Here is a 22,993-nt window from a genome sequence, read left to right as displayed (position 1 = left end):
GGATTGGGGATGTGCAAAGATTGGGGGGAGGGGAGTCAGTCTCAGATTACTCCACGACAGAAGGGGGAAGAGTTGAACAGTTTGATAGCTACAGGGAAGAAGGATCTCCTGTGGTGTTCTGCCCTGCATCTTGGTGGAACCAGTCTGTTGCTGAAGGTGATCCTCAGGTTGACCAGTGTGTCGTTAGGGGGGGTGGGGGGGGGGGTGAGCGGTATTGTCCAGGATGCTTTGCAGTTTGAGCAGCATCCTCTCCTCCAAGATCACCTCCCATGAATCCAACTCCGCTCCCAGGACGGAGCCAGCCTTCCTGATGAGTTTGTTGATCCTATCGGCATCTGCGGCCTTTGCCCTGCTGCCCCAACACGCAACAGCGAAGAAGATGCCACTGGCTGCTACCGATTAGCAGAACATCTGCAGCATCTTACTGCAGACGTTGAAGGAGTGTAGCCTTCTCAGAAAATACTGCCGCCTCTGTTAACATTCTGCCCAGTATAAATCTGCGAATATGACTATCTTGAGCTGGCATGAAACAAACTGTAGTTCAACTCTCCCTTTTAAATCAAGAGCGAGAATATTTGGTGAGGTTGACTGTTGGATGCAATGTTGCAATGTTTGACGTCGGTGAGTTTGTGTTATTTTCAGCAGCTACAATGGAACTAAATTATACACTGAAAATTCACAGAGCCTTTCAGAGCAGTGAGCAGAGAGAACTCACTTGCGATGCCTGAAGTCACAGATCAGACTGGGAAGGGACAGGAAACTTTCTCCACCAACAGCCATCAGTGAATCAGATCATGTTTTCACCAGAATCTGGTAGCTTCATGACATTGACATTGGTTTAAAACTTTCAGATTTATTTAATTACTTAAGTTTTAAAATCCAGACCGCCTTGTTAAATTTAAAGTCTTCACCTGCCTGTCTGGATCAGTGCTCAGGAGGATAGAGGCTGAAGAAGGGTCTCGACCGAAACATCACCCATTCCTTCTCTTCAGAGATGCTGCCTGACCCACTGAGTTACTCCAGCATTTTGTGTCTGTCTTTGGTTTGAACCAGCATCCGCAGTTCCTTTCTACACACTCAATGCTCCGGAGGTCTGGCTTCTGGACGATAACCTACCCCCTACATTTCTGTGGGTATCCAACGATGTCTCGCTTATTATTGATGTCATTTATTTGAGGTAAACTTATTGCTCATTTTTCAGTTTGTTCAACTATTCATTATGTTGTTCTTTTGTCGTTTTAGAATGGGGCAGCACCAAGACTGGTGAGCAAGACAGCCTCATCAGTACAACCATGAATTGTGTGCTTCAGGTGCCACAATACATACCTCAGGAACAGAGATTTGATATTCGAGTACTGGTAAGAAAATAACATTATTTCCAGCCCAGCTTCTCTCCTCTCCTAACGTGATAAATAGAATTGTATTTACCAGCTAAGCTCATTCCTCAATGCCTCTTTCAATGTGAATATAATCAACTTCTTTGAACCGGATAATCGGTTGCCTCTGTGGCATAAATTTTGTTCCGTGTGAAGACCTGCAGCACCAGTGCTTTGCATTGATCTCTAAGGAACATAACATGGCAGATTGGACACCTGATAGTGATTTAGTCAGTTGAGGTATTGTGTTGATTTGAGTTATCTGCAAGCACAGCACGTTAGATAGTGTGAAGATGGGACTGAAGAAGGGTCTCGACTTGAAACGTCCCCCTTTCCTTCTCTCCAGAAATGCTGCCTGTCCCGCTGAGTTACTCCAGCTTTCTGTGTCTCTTCGGTACTGATTCTGAATGATCAGCCATGATCATATTAAATGGCGGTGCTGGCTCAAAGGGCCAAATGGCCTACTCCTGTACCAATTTTCTATGTTTCTCTATGGTAGGCAAGTTAACTATTATTCAGCTACCCACTACACCCTTTAACATGAGAATCACTGGCATGCTTTCTACTCATCATCTTCACTGAGCCAGCGTAGTGATAAAGGTGCACAGTGGTATAATTCAGCCAAGGCCACGGTGTGTAACTAATGTGTAATTAGTTGGCGTCTATTAAGGATTACAACCAAGATTTGTTTGTTTAGCCTGGTGATGTATATCCTCTCAACAATGCTCAATTTAAATATGTGAACAAAAGATCTCCAGCCAATATGTTAAAGATTCCAAGCCCTAACTATTAAGAACACATTTTTCCTTGTTTTTCCTGAATGGTGAGTTGATACACTCCAAGGGATGGTTCTCTCCCGGCTCTTGAATTGAAACCCAAAGGGAGGAATTGAGATCAGCAAAAACCTACAGTGAAGAGGGATGTTGTTGTTTTCAGATGTTGTCTTTGTTTGATCTCTTGCTTATGTGCCATGAGTTATTGAACACATATCTTTGACCTCAATGATTCTATCATTGACTCAGACCTTCAACTTGCAGGATAGAATCATCAAGTATGGTCCCAAACAGCCTGTATTGTACTCGCTCATTAGGAGCCAAACAGTACTTACCGATCAAGCAGACTGTCAGTATGGAAGTCTCTAATGTGCCATGAAGGATTCCATGAATGCTGCTAATGCTTTGCTGTGATGGCAGTGATTAATGCAAGATATTAACACAGAACCAAGGTATAAACTACCTAATAATGCAAAAATAGAAAGTATTAGAAGTCTGCAGGTTTGGCCGCAGCAGAGGAGAAGAAAAAGCATGTTTCCAATCGATGACCTGGCATCAATTCTGATAAAGGGCAATATTCCTAAAATTTCAACGAATTTCCTCTCCATGCGTTTGTGGCCTCGCCTTTTGTATATGTCACTATTTTCTGTTTTTACTGATTGGGGTGATGTCATGATACCCGTTTGCAACTTAAAACTGTAATGAGGGTGAGAGACCAAAAGATGGGGTCCATGTAGATCTAGAATTGCAAAGGCAAGATCAAGTTCATTGTCTGGTCAAGACAGTTAACCATAGAAGAGGATGGAACGGTAAAAGCTGCACAATACATTCAATGAGACGGGACAAATTGCTTGAGATTAGAAAGATAAAGTCAGACGGGGGAGTGAAATAAAGCAAGATAAAATTAGGATGTGGATCATTATACCAAAGCAAAATGCTGCCTGTGATGAAAATCTAAAATTAAAAAACTGAAAATTCTATGTAAAGGGCCCTGTCCCACTTTCACAACCTAATTCACGACCTCTGCCGAGTTTTCCCTTGACTCATACTCGCAGCATGGTCGTCACGAGGTCGTAGGTAGGTCGTGATGCTAGTCGTAGGTACTCGTGGCATCAAGTAGGTCGGGGCGTTTTTCTAGCCTGATAAAAAATGCCCACCAGTAAAAAAGGTCATGAATTAGGTCGTGAAAGTGGGACAGTCCCTTAAAGATGCACAGTATAAGATAGAAAAAAAACCTGTTTTATTTCATATCCAGCATTTACATTATTTTGCTTTTGTGTAATAAATACAACCAATGTAAGATGATTGGTACATAATTCAGTGCACTGCCTGAAATGGTCTAAAAATGAGTAACCAGGAGATCTTAATATCTAGACTGAGCATCCGTCAGTGATAGAAAGACATGCTTAGGTGCAACCTGCAGACCAGGGCAGCCTCCTGCTGCCTCAGTCTCTGACACCTTTTTTTCTTGCACTCGATTTTCTTCTGATCTCACCTCTTCATAATTTTACCTTCCTTTATTTCACTAGTCCTTCTGACTTTATCCTTCTAATCGCGAGCAATCCGTTCCCCTTGCATCCCATCTCAATTACTTTCTAGCCCAATATATTGTGCAGCCTTTCCCTCTTCATCTACTTCTGTGGTCAGATGTACTGGGCCACACAGTGAACGTGGTCTTACCTTTGCAATTCTGGATCTACCTGCATCCCTGAGGATTCCTGAGGACAGATCCTCAATGAGTTTTGACTTTCATGGGTCTTGGTTTCAATGGGTCTTGGCTTTTATCATCTATGGAAGTGCTTGACCAACACTAGCACTGCTCTGTATGGGGCACTTAGACTCCTAGCCGGGTTAATATCTCATTTTAGTCACAGTGGGGCTGTTGCCCAGTGCCACTCATGCCATCGCTGTGTTATCAGAATTATGCAGAGATCATTTTCAATGTTAAATGGAGCTGATCTTGCCTGTAAATTGGATTTAAAAAAAAAATAATAATTATCTTACAGTATCTGTGTGCTGTGAAATGAGCTTTGGTGTGTGGGAGGGGGAGTGGATGGAAAGTGATGTCAGTTAGCAGAAGGCCAGTGACTCAGTGGTGTTAGCTCGAGCTCAGGGAACAGCCTACTGAAGCATAAGCAGCACTGATTCATTCAGCCCCCACGCAGTGGGATGTTCATACCAGCCCAAGGGTGAAAACTGCCTCCACACTGTTAAAGGAAATAAAATACTTAAGGTCATCAGATAGGTTGCATTCTCTTCCTCCTGGACATTGGCTTTTGTTCTGTAACTAGCAATAGATCTCAATTGTCATCTACATTGGTAAGAACATTTCTCAGATGATTTTTCCCAGCCACAAACACTATACTAGTGGCTGATGGCTTTTTGGTTTAATATTTTACAGTGTCATAACAACTTTCCAGGCTCCAGTTCTAATACATGTACCATAGAAAGCTTTATATCAGGATGCATTACAGCTTGGTTTGAGAACAGTTCCATCCAAGACCGCAAGAAATTGTAGTGAATTGTGGATGCAGCACAGACCATCACACAAACCAACCTCCCTTCTGTTGACTCCATTTATATCTCACACTGCCTCGGCAAGGCCAGCAGCATAATCAAGGGCGAGTCGCACCCTGGCCACTCCCTCTCCCCTCAGGCAAAAGGTATAGAAGTGTGAAAACGCACAACTCAAGATTCAGGGACAGTTTCTTCCCAGCTGTTATCAGGCAACCATGCTACCACAACCAGTGAGCGGTGCTGAACTACTATCTGCCTCCTTGGTGACCCTCGGACTATTCTTGATCGGACTTTGCTGGCTTTAATCATTATTAAACATTATTACTTGCATTAATCGTTATTCCCGTATCATGCATCTATACACAGTAAATGGCTTGATTGTAATCATGTATTGTATTTCTGCTGACTGGGTAGCATGCAACAATAACAAAAGCTTTTCACTGTGTCTCGGTACACGTGACAAACTAAACTATAATACATCTTTCTTGCATGTTTGGAAATTTGAATCATGCATCAGACTGCATAGGACTAAAGACAGTAGTAAAGAAAGCAAACCCAATGCTAGCATTTATTTCAAGAGGGCTTGTATACAAAAACAGGGATGTAATGCTGAGGCTCTAAAGTGCTGGTAAGGCCACATTTGGAATACTGTGGGCAATTTTGGGTACCATATCTGAGGAAAGATGCGCTGGATCTGGATAGGGTCCAGAGGAGGTTTACAATAGTCCCAGCGATAAGTAGCTTAACCTATGATGAGTGTTTGTCGGAACTGGGCCTGTACTTGCTGGAATTTAGAAGGATGAGGGATGTTAATCAGTTTGTCACAGAGGTTTCAGGCTCAACTGGCCAAATGAAAATATGAAAGGAATAATAGGTGAAGAAAATGTAATTACATGAGCTGCCTTCTCAAGATAACTTGGTAACAAATGTACCCAGGTCTTATGAGCAAAGTAATATTGTAGTTTTACAATGAGAGTATTTTACACCTCATATTCTGGTCTTGGCCTTTACTGGTTCACACACTGTTACTGCTGGCAAAAAAAACAAACTACTAGAAGATCTCAGGGGGTCAGGCAGCATCTGTGGAGGGAAATGGACAGATGAAGTATCAGGTTGGGATCCTTCATACTGTTTACTCAGAATGTCATGTGTTTATGTTCTGCAGGGTCTAGGCCTGCTGATTAATCTGGTCGAGCACAGTGCTCGCAATAGGCACTGTCTTGTTGACATGGAAACGCCTTGCTCCTTTGATTCATTCTGTGCTGTGGATGGAAACGACAGCTTGCAGATGGAAGGACAGGTGGGAGCTATCGAGGCCTTGGTGCAGGTGGGTGCCTGTTATATAAAGATTTCTCTAAGTATGCCATTTGATGAAGTGCAACATGACTGGTTCCATATTATGCAAGTGTGGATATGAATAAGCCAGGATCAATTATCCTGATCAGGACAGAAGACAATGAATACTGTCCGTGTCAAGTAATTGGTCCTGCCTTTCCTGTACAGGAGAAATGTACCTGCTGGCATGATCTGCAGCCCTGTACTGTTTTCTCCAACTTATTCCCCACTGACCAAAGGGTCTTGGTTACAAGAGGAGAAAAAGGAAAGAGGTTCACCTGGAGTATAAACAACATCGTTGATCCAAATGATCTAATTTACCAGCTGTATTTTCTCTATTATGGTATTTTGGGTTAGTTTGGTTCATATCTGTACATGACCAACTTTCTGGATTTGCTGATTAAAAACTTGAAGGAAGTGTCGACATATTGTTCACAGAAATCAGTAAGTTTGGATCTGTGTCAGCCCAGGATTTATGCTCCATATTTGCAGATTAATAAACCGTGCATTTCATCTTATCCTGTAGTATAGGGTCTCAATTCTGTTGCTTCTAATTGTTTCTTGCATTGAATCTCTTCAGTTAACGTTTTAGAGATGGTCTGGAGCACAATAGTCAGATTAATGCCAGTAACTATCTGACTATAGTTACTATACACTCTCGTTAGATTTACAACACATCAAGTGCTGCATCAGATACTGTTCAAATGCAGTGAGGTTTTTTTCTCAGCCACTCTTTCAGGCCTGTGGAACTGCTCTGCAAACAGCATTCCAGTCACCAAAATATCTTTTAGCCTCTGCTTCCTGCCATCTGATGATGATCGCATTCAATCCCTTGAATCAGACTGTTTAGCATAGCCTTGGTAAAATCCACGTTGACTGCTTTGTCCCCTGACTGATTAGCTCCTCAAAAAATAACTCTGTTGACTTTCCATAATTAAGGAATGGTGAGTATCTTTAGATTTCATTTTAACTTGCTTTTTTTAATTGAATTTCAGCATTTTGAAAACGGATAATTATTTGCTCTTCCTTTGTGTCAGAACTCGAGCTGTTACATTGAAGTGCACCAAATGTTCCTATGTTGTTATCTGCATCTGTGTGATAAGTTGGCATGTTATACGCTCGTAATGATCCACTGACTCATCTTTAATCAACTTTTGCTTCATACATTTTGGTTGGTTGACAAATGTTTGATGAATCATTTTGCTCTTCCAGTTGTTCCTGCAGCGGCAACGAGCTGCCCGACTGGCAGAGACTGAGACTGATGATTTCATCAAAGACACACCAACACCACCTCAGGATCAGAGTGGCCAGTGGCAGGAGACTGCCGGGTCATTGGAATGGGTGCAGTCAGAAAATTGCACCAAGAATGATAATGAAAAGAAGGAGGAGGAGGATGAAGAGATCGACTTGAATAAAGGTATGAAAGAAGCATTTCACCAAACAGATGCTGTATCAAAGTGTCACCTCTTCTTCTTCCACAATATTGTTTTTTTTTAGAATTGTTTCATGTTTCAAATACTTGTTTGCTATAACTCATTAATTGGATTAGGGCACGGGTGCGCACATTATATTGTCAAAGCATCTTCACAAAGGTTTATAATTGTTAACACATTTTTGCTTGCCGTTTGTTCAGAATTTATTTCAGCGTTACATTTGCGGAAGGAACACGTCAGTCTTTACTAATGGTGGCCATGAATCACCTTCGCTAACTGGCGGTTATTGTGATGCTGCACTCCAGTATATTTCTGTGACGTTAGAAGGCTTTGTTAAGGTGTTATACAAGATGCAACTTGCGAAACAAAAATCAGCAGGTTTTTGGGGGTTCATTAGGTTGGCTCTAATTTCACAATGTCATCCTGTTTATCCCAGTGATTGTACTCCACTACATATGGGTTTTGCCATGTTTGTCTTGCGAATAACCCACAGCAACTTTATAAAAGGTTTGCACTGCAATGTTTGTAAACTTCAAAGTCCTACTTTTTCAAGGATGTGCAACTTGCTTGCCCTCTTTTAAATAGATGTATACAACCTATAAAAGCCCACTGGACCCCTTTTCAGCTGTGGCTGCTTTCAGACCTCTTTCCGCTGCGGTTATTAGAGCCATTTGTTGCTGAGTTGTCTAATCAGCAGTTGGTTGACAGCGCAGTGTAAGAGACGTGTAACACAGTGAGGTGGAAACTAGGTCCAATTTTTGCCAGTCAAGCAGAAGAGGATTTGAACGCCACCTTTTTTCATCTGCTCATTCCACGTAAGCCTGACCAGGGGCTCTGTATCTGAGAACTGCAGATGCTGGTTTAAAGCAAATTTAGACACAAACTGCTGAAGTTACTCAGCAGGACGGGCAGCATCTCTGGAGAGAAGGAATGGGTGACATTTCCAGTCGAGACCCTTCTTCAGACTGATTGTTTCAGGTCGAGAGCCTTCTTCAGACTAATCCGTTTGAAGAAGAGTCTAGACCCGAAACGTCACCCATCTCCAGAGATACTGCCTGTCCTGCTGAGTTACTCCAACATTTTATGTCTATCTTCGGCTCTATCTAAAGTAGGCTGAGGTAGAGTTGCAGAATGTGTCAACAGGTGAAGGAAAACTCAACCAAAGCAGCATTTAAATAGATCGCTTGAAATGTCGATGTGGGAAATGTCTTGAAGTGCAGAACAATGTGAACTATAATGATGAAATCTGGAGTAAAAAAGCAATCCGCTGGAGGAAGTTAGGCAACATCTGTGGAGATTCGAGGTCAGGACCCTTCTTCAGACTGGATAATAATTTGTTTCTCAGATGCCTCAAACTCAAATTTGTACATTGCTGTTGGGAATTGAATCTGGCGATTCATGACAGAAATCAACAGCCAGCGGTTTTATTTATTTATGCTGCAGTTGTCAGATCCTCATTCAGTCCATGTCCAAACTGAATTGCTATGTTTTTTAAAGCATAACCTAAAGAATCCAGTCCTTCTTGATTTCTCACCCACATCTACCTTCAAATATGAATAACTTGCATAAACACAGATTCTGATATTTAACTGAAACTCTCAGTTTAACATTTTATTCTAATGAGATCAGATGCATGAGGCATTTTCTGCTTATTTTTGTTTTTGTGCTGAGCTCTGCTTTCTGCAGTGGTGGCCATTCAGGGCAAGTGTTCATTGAACAAAGGTGTTTCTGTCTGTTGTAAATAGTGTAAATGCCCTTTCTCTTGAGCTGTAATTTCTGACCCAAACACAAGGTGCCATTCCTCTATTATAATTCTGAAGTATTTGATAGAATTAAATATTTTCAGTAAAATAAGACATATCTGTCAGTCTGCAGGTTTTCAAAGTATTATTTAGCCGGTAAGATAAACATAGAAACATAGAAATTAGGTGCAGGAGTAAGCCATTCGGCCCTTCAAGCCTGCACCGCCATTCAATATGATCATGGCTGATCATCCAACTCAGTATCCCGTACCTGCCTTCTCTCCATACCCTCTGATCCCCTTGGCCACATCTAACTCCCTCTTAAATATAGCCAATGAACTGGCCTCAACTACCCTCTGTGGCAGAGAGTTCCAGAGATTCACCACTCTCTGTGTGAAAAAAGTTCTGCTCATCTCGGTTTTAAAGGATTTCCCCCTTATCCTTAAGCTGTGACCCCTTGTCCTGGACTTCCCCAACATCGGGAACAATCTTCCTGCATCTAGCCTGTCCAACCCCTTAAGAATTTTGTAAGTTTCTATAAGATCCCCTCTCAATCTCCTAAATTCTAGAGAGTATAAACCAAGCCTATCCAGTCTTTCTTCATAAGACAGTCCTGACATCCCAGGAATCAGTCTGGTGAACCTTCTCTGCACTCCCTCTATGGCAATAATGTCCTTCCTCAGATTTGGAGACCAAAACTGCACGCAATACTCCAGGTGTGGTCTCACCAAGACCCTGTACAACTGCAGTAGAACCTCCCTGCTCCTATACTCAAATCCTCTTGCTATGAAGAGGATAATGTAAGATACAAGATATAAGATACATAATACAAGATGTAATGAATTTATCAAAACTCACTAAAGTGCTGGAGAGGGCACTGCTCAATTTTGACTGGGAGAATCTGACTGAATTAAGAATATTTTCTTTTGTTCTGTATCACGGCTGGGAGTTGGAAAAGAACAACGAGTAATCCTTCATTGTACATCAATATAATCAGGGTAACCGAGGAGCTGGCATAAGAGTTCCGAAACAAAAGGCAACCTGAGTCCAGATATTTAATTATGCTTGGTGCAGATAATCATGACCAGTAACATCAGCATATGATAGGGAGCCTGGTGATATAAAACGGAAAGAGAAGCCCTTTAATCCCACGCCAACTGACCAACATCCATTTCTACACAAATCCTGTCATAATCCAATGTATCTTCCCACATTCCCATCAGCACCTTCCCCACCAAGCTCCTTGCACCCCCAACCCCAGGCTGATTAACGCATTCGGGGAAAAGTTAGTGGCCAATTAATCTAGCTCTTTTGGGATGTGGGAGGGAATGTGAGGTTTAAAAAGGAAAGGAGGTTTAAAATATCCCTGAAATTGAAATCAGTATTCCAAACCTCCTTTCCTTTTCTATCTATCTTTCATGTCTGGTCGTGGTCCTGTTCTAAGCACCACCCCACTCCTCTGCCCCAATGCCCTGTTGCCAGTGAGTTGTGTTTTGTTTTGCAGCGTTGCAGCATGCTGGAAAGCACATGGAGGATTGTATTGTGGCCTCGTACACAGCACTACTTCTGGGCTGCCTATGTCAAGAGAGTCCGGTGAGTATCCAAGTCATCAAATGAAGATGTCTTTCTGAAGATTCATTTTAATCAAAGCTGGTATTATGTATGTATTTTTTTTAATTGCTTCTCATTACCCTTGCATAACCACTCAGTCAGATTCTCTATCTCTGCATGATTGAAGCAAAGCATATGTGAATCCATTCAATTTATTGGGGGAAGAATTATGTAATTAAACTTTCAGTCCTAAGAGCACGGTTTCCAAGGTGTTGGCAATGCTGCAGTTATCATTCTCTTGTCTCTGCATCGAGTTGTCAACGTTTGTTCGAATACTCTTCACTTGCCAAGATGACTGCAGCTCACAACACTCAAAGCTCAGCACTCCACAGGGGAAAGCAGCCTGTTTGAATTGTGCCACAACCACCACGATAAACATACATCTCCTTCCTTCCCTCCCCTTACCCCCCATCACACTGTAACTAGTGTTTGGGACATCTACAAAATGCATTGCAGTAACTCAGCAATGCTATTCTGAAATGTCACTCAAGTGCATTACCTTTGTCACCAGGAAGGACAAGACATGAGAACACCGCTATTTAATTTTCCTTTCCAATTTGCGCGTCCCAGCTTGGAAACACTGCCATGCCTTCATCCTCACTGAATTCAAAATGTCCAGCACATTAGGCAGCATTTTAATAGTGCTCTCAGCAGAAAGTCTTTCAAGAAGTTTATTATTGCCACGTGTACCAAGGTACAGTGAAAAGCTTTTTGTTGCATGTTATCCAGTCAAAAGATTATACACAATTATAATCAAGCCACCCGCAGTGTACAGATAAAGAATAAAGGGTGCAATATTTAGTACAAGATAAAGTCTGGTATTAAAGATATTTAAAGGTCTCCAATGAGGTAGATGGGAAATCAGGACTGCACTCTGGCTGATGAAAGGACCTTTACCTGATAACTGTTGGGATGAATCTGTCCCCGAGCCTGGTTCACCACCAACATCAATTCCAACTAGGGAAAAGTAATAAGGTCATGTCCTTTATTATGTTTGCAGCATCAGTCGCATCATGAAAATATAATACATTAAACTATACTAATTTGCAGGATATTGCAGCTGAGGTATGCATTTTCCAACAGGGATATGCCCCATACTGGGCTTCCCACATCTCATCCACTCTGAGATGCTAATTCTATTTGTGGATGTTTAGATTGCATGCTGGCTGTGGGAAGAAGAAGGTTAAAGTTACTATCTATGTTACTGCACGTATATTGAGAGTCCTGAATTGACCAATTTATACAGTGATGCCAACTGCACAAGCCTTATCCAGACTAAACACTTGGGCGCTCTTCTTTCATTCTTGTTCCTTTAGGTGAATGTTACTACTGTGAGGGAGCTTTTACCCGAAGGAGACTTCTCCATAATGACTGAGATGTTGCAGAAGTTCTTGAATTTCATGAATCTTACAGTAAGTGTGTCAATTGCTCATATAAAGCAAGTAGAAAATGTAATTTCAGGACCAGTGAGTAATTACATGTATTACCCCTTGACTCGATGAAATGGAAGGATGGAATCTGTCAGGTAGCAGGTGATCATGTTAGTCAATGAATTAAGATGAGGTGGCTGGAGTAGAGGGGGGGGGGGATAGAGACACCCAGGGAAGGAAAGGCTCATCCGATGATTCCTCAAAAAGTGAGGACATGAGGGAGGAGGCTGTGAGATTCAGTGGGAGGGGCTCATTCAGTTACCCAAGTCACCACAGATTTTTTTCCCCTCCCTTAAATGGGGAGTGGTGGAGCCCGTTTCCAATTGAGGGAGTGAAACCAGATCCAGAGTCGATGTAGAGAGATGCAGATAGTCGCTGCAAATGCAGGACTGGGGTGAAGAGAAATAATAATGACTGCAAACATCAGTGCGACAATGCTGTGAAGAGTGGAAGGAGCTGAATCAACTTGTTCTGACAACAACCAGGTAGCTCAATTTCAAGCAGTATTGTAAATCAATGATAGTTCAGTGGCTGAGTTTCTGGACTGGCAGTCCTGAGGCCTGAGTAAATCTTCTGCAGAAAATACAGAAAAAAGATCAAATCCCAGTGTGGCACCTGTGGAATCAGCTAAGTCCAATGGTGTCCATGAAACAACCAGATCAACATTAAAAACCTGTCTGGTTCGTTAAAGCCCATTTGGAAACAAAATCTGCTCCCTCGTGTTTAACCATAAACGTGACTCCAGGCTCATGACAAAATGGTTGCCTATAAACTTCTGATATGAGCCAACATACCGATCAAATGGAATTGGTGTTGAATCTTGCCAATAGGCTACGTGGCTTCATTTAAAAATGAAATCGACAAAGTGAGCACATACTATGGCTGGTATCCCATTTGGCCACATTCTGCATGGACCCACAGCGATCCCGGTGAAATTTCAAACATCGACCAGGTATGGAAAGATCATGGAAGAACAGTTTCCCTGGAGGTTTGCTTTCTGTCGGTATGTGCCATACACTTTGGACTGGGTATTTAAAAAGCCAATGTGTTCCAGGGACAGGCAGAAGGCTATCATTGGGTGTAATGAAGACGACCAACGCTGACTCCAAAAATCACACGGCTGTGCTTCAAACTAAATTTACTACATTCCCAAATTAGCAAGAGCTGTATCTGCAAATGGAAACACCGGCTTAATTCCCCAGCTCTCAAGCAAGGCGTGTTTGAGGGTGGACACAGCATATTGTGTGGGTTAATGCTCCGGCACTCGAGGAAGGAGAATTAGTGTGGTGAGGAGTGTGGAGTCTGCCAGGGAGCGCATCAGTGAACATGGAGAGGTTTTATTTATTTTCTGAGATGTGATGCCTTATTCATGAGTTCTGACTACAAGCTTAACTGTCAAGGTTTTAAAACAAAATCTAAAATTTGGCATTAGGGATACTTTGTTTGAAAATTATTTTATTGAAATTGATGCATTTTACCAAAATATTAAATGGAATCAGCATTTCACTTCTCGCAGAGGTGTTTAATGGTGTAGATTTTGTGGAAGGATTAATTTCTTTGTGGCAGGATTGTTGGTGTTCAGTTTTCATGTATAATCCGCCATTTTACTGTGAACAGTTTGGACGTAGCTTGCTTTTACCAGCATCCCCGGGACAAGAGTTGAAGTTGCATTGATGTGAAGCTGTATTTAGTGCTAGAGATAAGGTTATTGACCTTGGAAGGAAGACATTACTTGCACAACCATGTCCTTGGGTGACTGATAGAGAGCTGGCTGTGGTCCAAATGCTGAACTACACAAATTCTTCCTGAGTGCAGCTTTTCAGCTAATAGCTACGAGCAACAGTCTACTAATGTATTCCTAAAAAGGATTTATCCACCTGACACTCAGTTTACCTAACTAATGCCATATGCACACAGATGGCAGATGGTTGTAAAGTTTGTGAATTCCTTTTATTGTTAAAATGACATGTTTTAAACGTTCCACAAATATTGAGCCATAGAAGTGTATTCTTACGGTGAAAATGCTTTTCCAAAATCTGTCTGTCGTCAGCCGTTGATAACCAATTTCTCTTTTGTCTCCAGTGTTCAGTGGGAACGACAGGACAGAAATCCATCTCTCGAGTTATTGAGTACCTGGATCACTGCTAAAGGACGCCAAGCTTCTGCTCCGAGAGGCTATGTTCTGTCCCTTGGGGTTCAGTCCCCTCCCTCATCAACCAACTCATATTGTCAAGACCTTCTCTAACCCTAAATATGGAAAGCACCAAGGGGAAGCTCGCTCTCTACTTTGTCAGTGACTGCTCTTCCATGGGAGTTTATGCCCACAGTACAGTCTGAATTTCAGGCAGCATCGTGAATGAACAGGTTGGAGGCAGAGACTAATCTAAGGATGAATGGCCATGTGCTTTAGATGTCAAGACACAGCTGATATTAATCATGTGTTGAATTATTCCATACCCATGCAGGTATGCAAACAGCCCCAGTGTGGAGAATTTTTCCTGCAAGATCAAAATTCAGAGTTTAAACAAAAACGAAATGGCCTTGAGTTACTCAGCAATATTACATTGTGTCTTCACGGTCCGGCTTGTTATGGTTTGGTGTGGGTATGGAATAAATCCTGTACCACGCATGTTTTTATGATTACTGAGACAAATGTCGACATTCTTGGTCTGGTAGTCATTGCTCCTGAGCACTGTGCTGGACAACTCATTCATTTGACACCAGTAAACCTTGCCACCCTCCAGAGCAGCTGCTTATTTTACTACAAGCTGAACTGATGGACTAATGTTCCATAAATAGAGTTAACTAACACAGATATATAAGTATATGATAAGACTATTTGGTTTACTTCCCCTGATCCATTCAGCTTGCACTAAAATAAATGGCGCGAGTTAGGCAACCGAGATATCATTTCTTCGATGAGGGTATTTTTGTCTTAAAAAGTCTTCATCCCAAGATTCTCTTGGACACCTTTTTTGAATTGAGGAAACACACCAGCAGTGCTGAGGTCCCAACACGGATTTGGTTACTTGTAATTATCTCTGGGTTGAAGTCTTACTGTATCCACGGAAAATATGAGATCTGCCTATTTCAAGATAACTTCTTGAAGCTTCTTGATAAACTTCAGTACTCAGTTGTTGTATTTGATTGCGACTAGTCTTTGATTTCATTTTAGGTGTTTCGGTGCTGTGGTCTGCTTTTTGAGCCCGTAACATTATCGAAGGCCATTGGGAGCACCGGGGAGTGTGAACACTGGAGTGAGACGGCGTCTATTTTCTTTGTCTTAACTTGGAAAATTATTGTCGCGACTTCTACGAAATACATTGAAATAGCTAATCAGAACGGGAGAAGAGAAAGCACTGGTACATGAAATAGATTCCAAGGTTCTCCATTTTAATGCATTAGTTTCTTGCTTTACTGAAACAGATTCTGAGTTTACCTGAGAGCAGGGCTGGATTAAAAAAAAATCCTCCCTCCAATCGATAATCATTTTTGAATTTGGAGCCATTTTCAGCGTCTGTATGGGTAATTTCAGAAAGTAGAATAAATGTACGGAACAGGAATTATAGTCATCAGCCTTTGCCCTCTCTCTGGCCACTCACTTCTATACTCTTTTCCCAGTCCATGGCAAGTCCACATTATCTGTGCAAGTTTTGCAGTTACTTCCGGAGACTGGTGAGAGCAGATGTGTCTTTTATATTCAACTGATGTGGTGGGGAGAAGGGTTGGGCAATGTTCAGTGACGTTGAATCACCGTGGACTCAATCCAACAAAGATATGTTGAATACTATAATACGAGCATTTTAAACTTAATGGCTTCTTTCTCACATTTTAAACCCCGAAGAAATCAGCAGTTTTGTGTGTCTTTACCAGAGGAATTAACTGATATGATCGTTTTCAACCTCTACCGAGGCTGACAATTCAGCAGCATTGCCATCCTTGTTTCGAAGTAGCCCGGATGGGTAGTTGATCCATTTGATGATAAGCTGATAATGTGCTGCAAAAGCGGGCAACTGCTTCAATTTGACTGGCTTCTCTAGAAAGCTGTATTGTAGCTGGTCAATCTTGCTTGTAACCAATGAGGAAAATGTCAGCCTGGTCTTTAATTTCTTCTTGGTATAGAAGTGGTAATGGTAAATGTAAGGAAGGAGGGTCCATGTTTTAAAGTCAAAGTCATTGTGTGGAATATGACCAACTGAGCCTCTCATCAAGCAACTACGTTGGAAATCTTTGCATTATACCTTTTCACTATTCCACCTGCTCAGTGACATCTTAGAGTATGAGCAGAGTAGCAACAAGCCTGAAAATATGTTGGTGGACGTCACTTGGAACGCATCTCTATCCCATTGTGTTTCTGCAAAATTTGCAGACTGCTTTAGAAATCATGGAATTGCAGCAGGACTAGGTAGTTATTTACCTGACCGTACTAATGCCCCTTATGCTTTTAACTACAATGTGTTTTGGGAATGCTGCTTTAATATTATTGGAAGGAGCTGGCTGCTCTGCATTAGTAATGCAGCTCTCTAGATCCAAGATGCACCTTGTGTTTCTATGTGGATGATTGGTATTATTTAAGTGTAGAAGACCAAATGACTGAAGAATTAGGAAATCCTTTAGTGCCCTTGCTTTCATGTTAATTAACTGGGTTTTGCCCCCACCCATGTCATTTTTAACCCCTAGATATAATTAAGTTTCAATTTTATTTGCTGCTTTTAGTTAGACAGAGGTGTACGTGAGATTAATCCAGCCTTGCAGAACCAGTTTTGCCAATAATCTCCTGCAGCAAATTGTTTTGTGATTTATTGAGACTTTTCTATATTTTCCTAGATGGACTGTATTCGCTGATACTGAATAAGTCTTCAAAATGTGAAATCTATTGAGAGTTAGGAGGCACAAGTTTTAATCTCTGGAACCCAACTTCAAACCATCCTAGACTGACGGATCCAACATTCGGGACTGGTTGTATAATACGTTGTGAGGAATGGATTGCTGCAGCAAATGCCTTTGAGTTTAATGAGATTTGATTCTGCATTTGCTGGATTGGTGTGCTTTCTGTCCTCCCATGTTGATGCAGAAAGTGATGTTTTATTTCCTCCACTCGTGCATCTTTTCTTGACGAGCACTGGGAAATATGGTAGAGATTATTGACAATTCACTGCGTTGGGTCCGTTCAGAGAGCCATTTAGTCACTAATTACCCCTATGCTTTGACTTTGTCTGCTCCATCAGATCTTTGCTGTCTCAGCAATCTTCAATATCTGCTTGCTTTGTCAGGCTGACCACAGGAAGCTAGCTGCTGGTCAGTAAAGTTATCTTCATTCAAGACAATAGAAACCATGCAGAGAATATATTTCAATAAAATCATTTTATCTCCCGCTATCCCCATTGTTTCTAAACTCTACTTTTTGATTATTCTTAAGTATTCAATGTCATTCCCTGCTGGTGTTAACATTGTTTGCTTTGATGATTGGGAGCTCTGATTACAATCCTATCCCTTTTCCCATTGTTAAGTGCCCAGATTATCTTCATTGCTGCCTCTGTTGTCATCAGGCTGAACTAATGTTGTGAAGTTAAAAAGCCTTTGTTCAAGGTAAAATTTCATTTGTTGATGTATGTTGTTAGCTTATTCTTCCCAACAGTAGGGAACTATTCTCAATTCTTTCTAATCTCATACAAACTGCCACAGACAAGAGCCTAGCAATATCAATTGTATTGGTAGATCATTGTATCCAGGAAGAGTGTAGATGCTATTCCTTGCAGAATGTGGCTAAATTAGTCTTTACTTCAAGATGTACCATTCTGGCAAAGACACAGATATCTCTCCAGAGAGGATTACCCCTTGCATTCTTTTGCTCAACATGCTGCTTGATGACTGCTACGGAAGGAATATCTCCTATGAGCAACCTCCTTGGTGTTGGGTTTTCCGCACTACTGTTTGTGCCTGTTTCCCGAGAAATGTAAATCTATACTTTGTATTTTTAATTGTACAGTTGATTGAAGCCTTAGTGATTTCACCCTGACTAAATCTGGTTGTGAACTCCATGGTGCCACTTTGAACACATGGGTGCAGGAGTTCTTGTGTAAAATATCAGTCACTGAGGTCAGGACAAGTTTAGTGGGGAATAAAATAAATGTATTTTTCCAGCTGGGTTGCATTCTCTGATGGTGGTAAGTCTTCATTCATAATGTCAACTCTATTGAGAATTAAGATTTTTACAAGGTCTGTCGAAGCCGTTCCCGATTTCACTCAGTGTTTGGAAACTGGTTTTCCGGGAGCTGATGATGCATGTTAGATCAAGGTATGAAACATATACTTTCTCAAATCCTGTCACAGGATTAGATGAGATTACAGGCCGTAATTATAGACAATCCAATGAGCATTCACCAAGTTTAGGAACATTTGAAACAAGATTCCGTGAATTTAAAGTTTCCATTCTTTTTAAAGCTTGTTGCTGCAAGTTCAATAGACTGCTCAGTTTCCCATGTGGCTATAGAAAGCTGCCACAGTTTGAGCATCGACCCTCAGTTCTTAATGGCCTGTTTTTTGTTTACTCTATGAATGTTCTTACTAACTGCAATCAAGTCCAGATTTGAGATTTTAAAGCCATGTTTTATATTTGTGAAGGTAAAGCTACTTAAATTTTTAAATCAGGTGAGATTTGTTTAATTCTAGACTGCAATGCAACTTTTATCCATTCTAGTGAGGCTTGATTTTACAAAACTCTTTGGGGTCTGGATGTGGTGATGACCCAACTCCCAGTCACTCATTTACATAAGATACCGCAATTCTATGGTTCAAATCTGAGGAGATTACAGTTCTGATCATGAGATTCACCTTGCCCTAGGCCCGTGAAGTGGGATTGGAACAGCATGAAAGATCCAAATATATCCAAGTGTCCCACAGGTCTGCAGCACCAAGTGTGAATCTGCTCCCATTCTTGATATATTAGATTACTGCTACACTTCTATAACTGAATATGGGGAAGACATTTGATTATATTTTAATCAACTTAGGTCCACATGTACAGCTACACATCCATATCATGCCTCAAAAATTAATTCATTTTAAAAAGGATAGGAATGTTTGTGTTATAATGAACACTGGATAACTAGTTTTTAAATAGTCTGACCAGAGTGGGTACATTTGACGGGATATTTCCATTCTTTCTTCCCCTGTGTTGACATCACTATCCTTTATGAAATGAACGAGTGGAGCAATATAACTGCCATTATGGAGCTCTGTTGCATCCTGTTTGGCAGTATATACTTCAAGCAATAACTCCCTTCCAGGGACAAGCTATCCATGCTTCACTGCTTGGGGAAGGTGAAATTTTGGTGTGGCTATGCTTAAAGTAGAGCATTACTTGAATCACGACTAAAATTGTACACGGCACAAGCTTCGATCAAGATTTGCTGTTGGTAGAGTTATATTAAAGCTTTTAATTCTATTGCCATCCTGCCAGGTGGTCCATTCTCCCTTCACTTTAATTGCATCTGTGATCTGTGTTGATTAGAATACGCTGCATTGGATTTCTGGATTAATTAGTTCAATATTTATCAGAGCATAAACAACATCTATGATGTTTCAGTAATTTTTTTTAAATGCTTTGAAACCATGCTGAACTGGATGATGGGACCTGGGGAACACCAGATTATTTTTACGCAGAAGAAAAACGTTTAATTAGGTTTGTGCGTTGTATGTTGTGTTCAAGGATGGAGAGTGTTGCAAAGGTTTTGTTAGTCCTCAGCTTTGTTTACGCTTTAACTTTCTCTTGCTCTTCTGCGACTTTGCAGACAATTTGACAAAAATGTGAAACTTGTTGTGTTGGAATTAATGAGCGCAATTGGAGGACCACGCTTCATAATTTGGAAGCAGAAAACCAAGTAGCCTGGTCAGCTCCCTCCTTTACCTTTTACACCTTATATTAGCTTTCCTTCCCCATTGCTGCAAGGTTTAGATTTTTTTAAGTAGGCTGCCCTGACAGTGAGGGATTATTTTTGTCATGCAGACAAAATTGCTGGAGAAACCCAGCGGGTGCAGCAGCATCTATGGAGCGAAGGAAATTTATTTCCTTCGCTCCATAGATGCTGCTGCACCCGCTAAGTTTCTCCAGCACTTTTGTCTACCTTCGAGTTTCCAGCATCTGCAGTTCCTTCTTAAAACATTTTTGCCATGCATTTGTGTATTAACGGGGCTTTATGAACATCAATGCCTTAATAGGTGCGCTTTGGTTATTTATGTAAATTAGGAATATATTAAATATAAAATATACCAAAGTGGAAAGTTTGAGTTATCAGATCTGTCCAGAGATAAGGAATGGCAAGTTGTAGTTTTCATTGTAAAATATTTTGGTGTCCATTGGCAGAACCCAAGAGAAAGTTTAACTGAAAGGTATTGGCAGGTTTGTGGTGAATGTTTTGCTTTGGCCCCATGAGAGAGGTCACTACTAATCGAAAACCATCTTCACATCCACCGATTTGGACGTGGGGGACCTTTCATGGTTCCTCTTGTTTGCTGCCATCCAGACTGTGTGGAGGGAAAGGAACTGAAGTAACCTTTCCATATGACAACATCCATTTATTTCCTGTTCATGAATATGCAGATTGTAACAACCCCATTTTCAGTTACTTAAAAAAAAAAAAAACTATTTTGAGAATAACATTTGTGTCTCACATTCTTTACAGTTTGTAAAATTTAAAGATCTAGCTAAGAAAACTATTGAGTATGTTATGATCCTCAACTTAATGCAAATGTATTGTGTATATACCCAACAAGGTTCATTAATCCAAAGGCATTTGAAATGTCTAAATGCCTTCACCAAAGGACCATCCTGGGTGTTTTTACACTTGAGCTCAGGTCTTTATTGATTAGGTTCTTCCTCGCCAATCAGCAATCCTGAGAATTTGAATTAACCCATTTAATTGGAGTTTATCAATTGGAGTGTTCTAGTGTGGATTTTGGTAACTGAGATGGTTACTAAAATCAATTGGTAACTGAGAAAGTGCCAAAAAAAATGCTTCCATTAACCACGTATCCTGTAAATCACATCAGATAATTTAATATACAAACAGCTCAAACTGTGCAAAAATTCCATTCATCAAATATTATTTCCAGCAACAAGCTTAGTTGGGGTGTTTAATATTCTTACTCCAGGTAAAGGCATCCCTGAAATCAAGATGGCCATACAGAGACTGCCCACCTCTGCCAACTCGTTGATCATCTATCTACTCATCCGCTAACCTGTCGTGCATTCATGACCACTTCAAGGCTGGCTCTGCAGAGGCAGAGTTGCTTTGCTTGCATGAATCCCACTTGGGTTGTCAATATGCGCACAGCGTGAGAATGTTGAACATTGCATGAGGTTTCTTGGTTCAGGCGGTGGGTATTTGGCGTTCTGTTGTGATGGTGCATGTTACTCCACCTCTAGCAGCTCTGGGGAGGAGGTGCATCCCAGGAAGAAAATTTGGATCTTCTGAAGTTTAGCTGCTCCAACATGAATAGACAGCATAATTTTCATGTTCTCACCTAAATTGTTATCTCATTCAAGTAATAATATGTTAAAGCCTTCCTGTTCTGGTGGGAGTGGTGCTTCAAACTTGGAAGAACTCATCTCTCATGATTTTGACCCTGCATATACCTGATTCTCTGATAGGTTGGAATGGAAGAAATGGCAACCCTTAGACTGCAAGGCTTTCCGGTTGTTGTGTGGACTTCCAATGGAACTTAAGCAGCAAATTTCTAACTTGACGAATTGTGTGGGTTTCCAAAGGTGAATTTATAAGGATTTAAGAAGTGTTTCTCCAATGCATTATACTGTCTCATTCAGAAACAATCCCAGTTTTAGTTACGATTTGTAGATAAGAGATATGGCTGCGTTATTTTAGAAGGAAGGTTACCTCTCGTGCAGTCCTCATTTTCCTCCACGTTTCACTCTCAGCACTCGCTGTGCACTCCGTCAGCTGCTTGTGGCTTCCCCACAGGCAAAACCAGTGTCTCCATTTGCAATTGTTTTCATTCCATTCCGTTGTAGCAATCACATGACTGCAAAGGGTACATGAGGGCCTGAAGAGAATGGATTTAAAATAAAATTTAAATGACTTTCTTTGTGTAAATAGTTGTGTAAATATTGGCAATTGGAAATTTAGAATGGTAGAAATACTTTTCAGATTCCGATCCTATTTTTATTTTATACATATTTCTCAGTTTCAATCTTTCAGAGTAAAAGCCAAATGGCAGGAAATAGAGTTTGTACCAGTTTCTGAAGTATGTCTTTGGTTACCTGTAAATAATTTTAACTCGAATAAAAGTTGCTACTTTCAGTACAGTTGGTTCTGTAAGTCGTTTCCTTGCATTTGCACCCAGTTTATCGTGCACCCTTTAAATCCGTTGATGTACCTGGTGAATATAAAGCCCTGATCACAGCAGCTTCATTCAGGAATACATTTCACAGTTATATTTAGGGTGCAAATGCTGCCTATCATCAGCAAACCACATGCGTCCAAGTGGATGTTCCATCAACTTCCTTCCAATTTCCCCATCATCAATGAAACCCAATTTGCTTCACAACATATTTTATCAAGAAACGGAAAAGAGTAATGGATTCCGCAAAGGCTCTGGAATCGGATACCATTTTGGCACTCTGTTCTGAAGAGTTTCTGCAAACTACCTATACCTCTGTCTGAGCCTTCCAGTGCAGCAAAACAAAACTAACCCCGGCCTAAAGCTACCCCAGTATTTTCTTCACAAATCCACTCGCGCTAGTTGCCACCTCTGGAA

General features: G+C 41.1%; 1 protein-coding gene across 2 annotated transcripts in view; it reads left to right on the top strand.

Moving 5' to 3' along the window:
* The window catches only part of LOC129712989 (wings apart-like protein homolog), a 132,418-nt gene extending 109,877 nt beyond the window's left edge, over positions 1–22,541 (top strand). For both annotated transcript variants that reach the window (XM_055661823.1, XM_055661822.1), the window contains 6 exons: positions 1,243–1,358; positions 5,832–5,993; positions 7,214–7,418; positions 10,681–10,769; positions 12,104–12,199; positions 14,300–22,541. In XM_055661823.1, the coding sequence (XP_055517798.1) occupies positions 1,243–1,358; positions 5,832–5,993; positions 7,214–7,418; positions 10,681–10,769; positions 12,104–12,199; positions 14,300–14,365 (734 nt within the window). In that variant the 3' untranslated portion in view covers positions 14,366–22,541. The remainder of the gene's footprint in view (positions 1–1,242; positions 1,359–5,831; positions 5,994–7,213; positions 7,419–10,680; positions 10,770–12,103; positions 12,200–14,299) is intronic.
* The last annotated feature ends 452 nt before the right edge of the window (positions 22,542–22,993 follow it).

Source organism: Leucoraja erinacea, chromosome 34 (assembly GCF_028641065.1).
Source record: "Leucoraja erinacea ecotype New England chromosome 34, Leri_hhj_1, whole genome shotgun sequence".
NCBI lineage: Eukaryota > Metazoa > Chordata > Chondrichthyes > Rajiformes > Rajidae > Leucoraja > Leucoraja erinaceus.
This window is presented reverse-complemented; position numbering and strand designations above follow the sequence as displayed.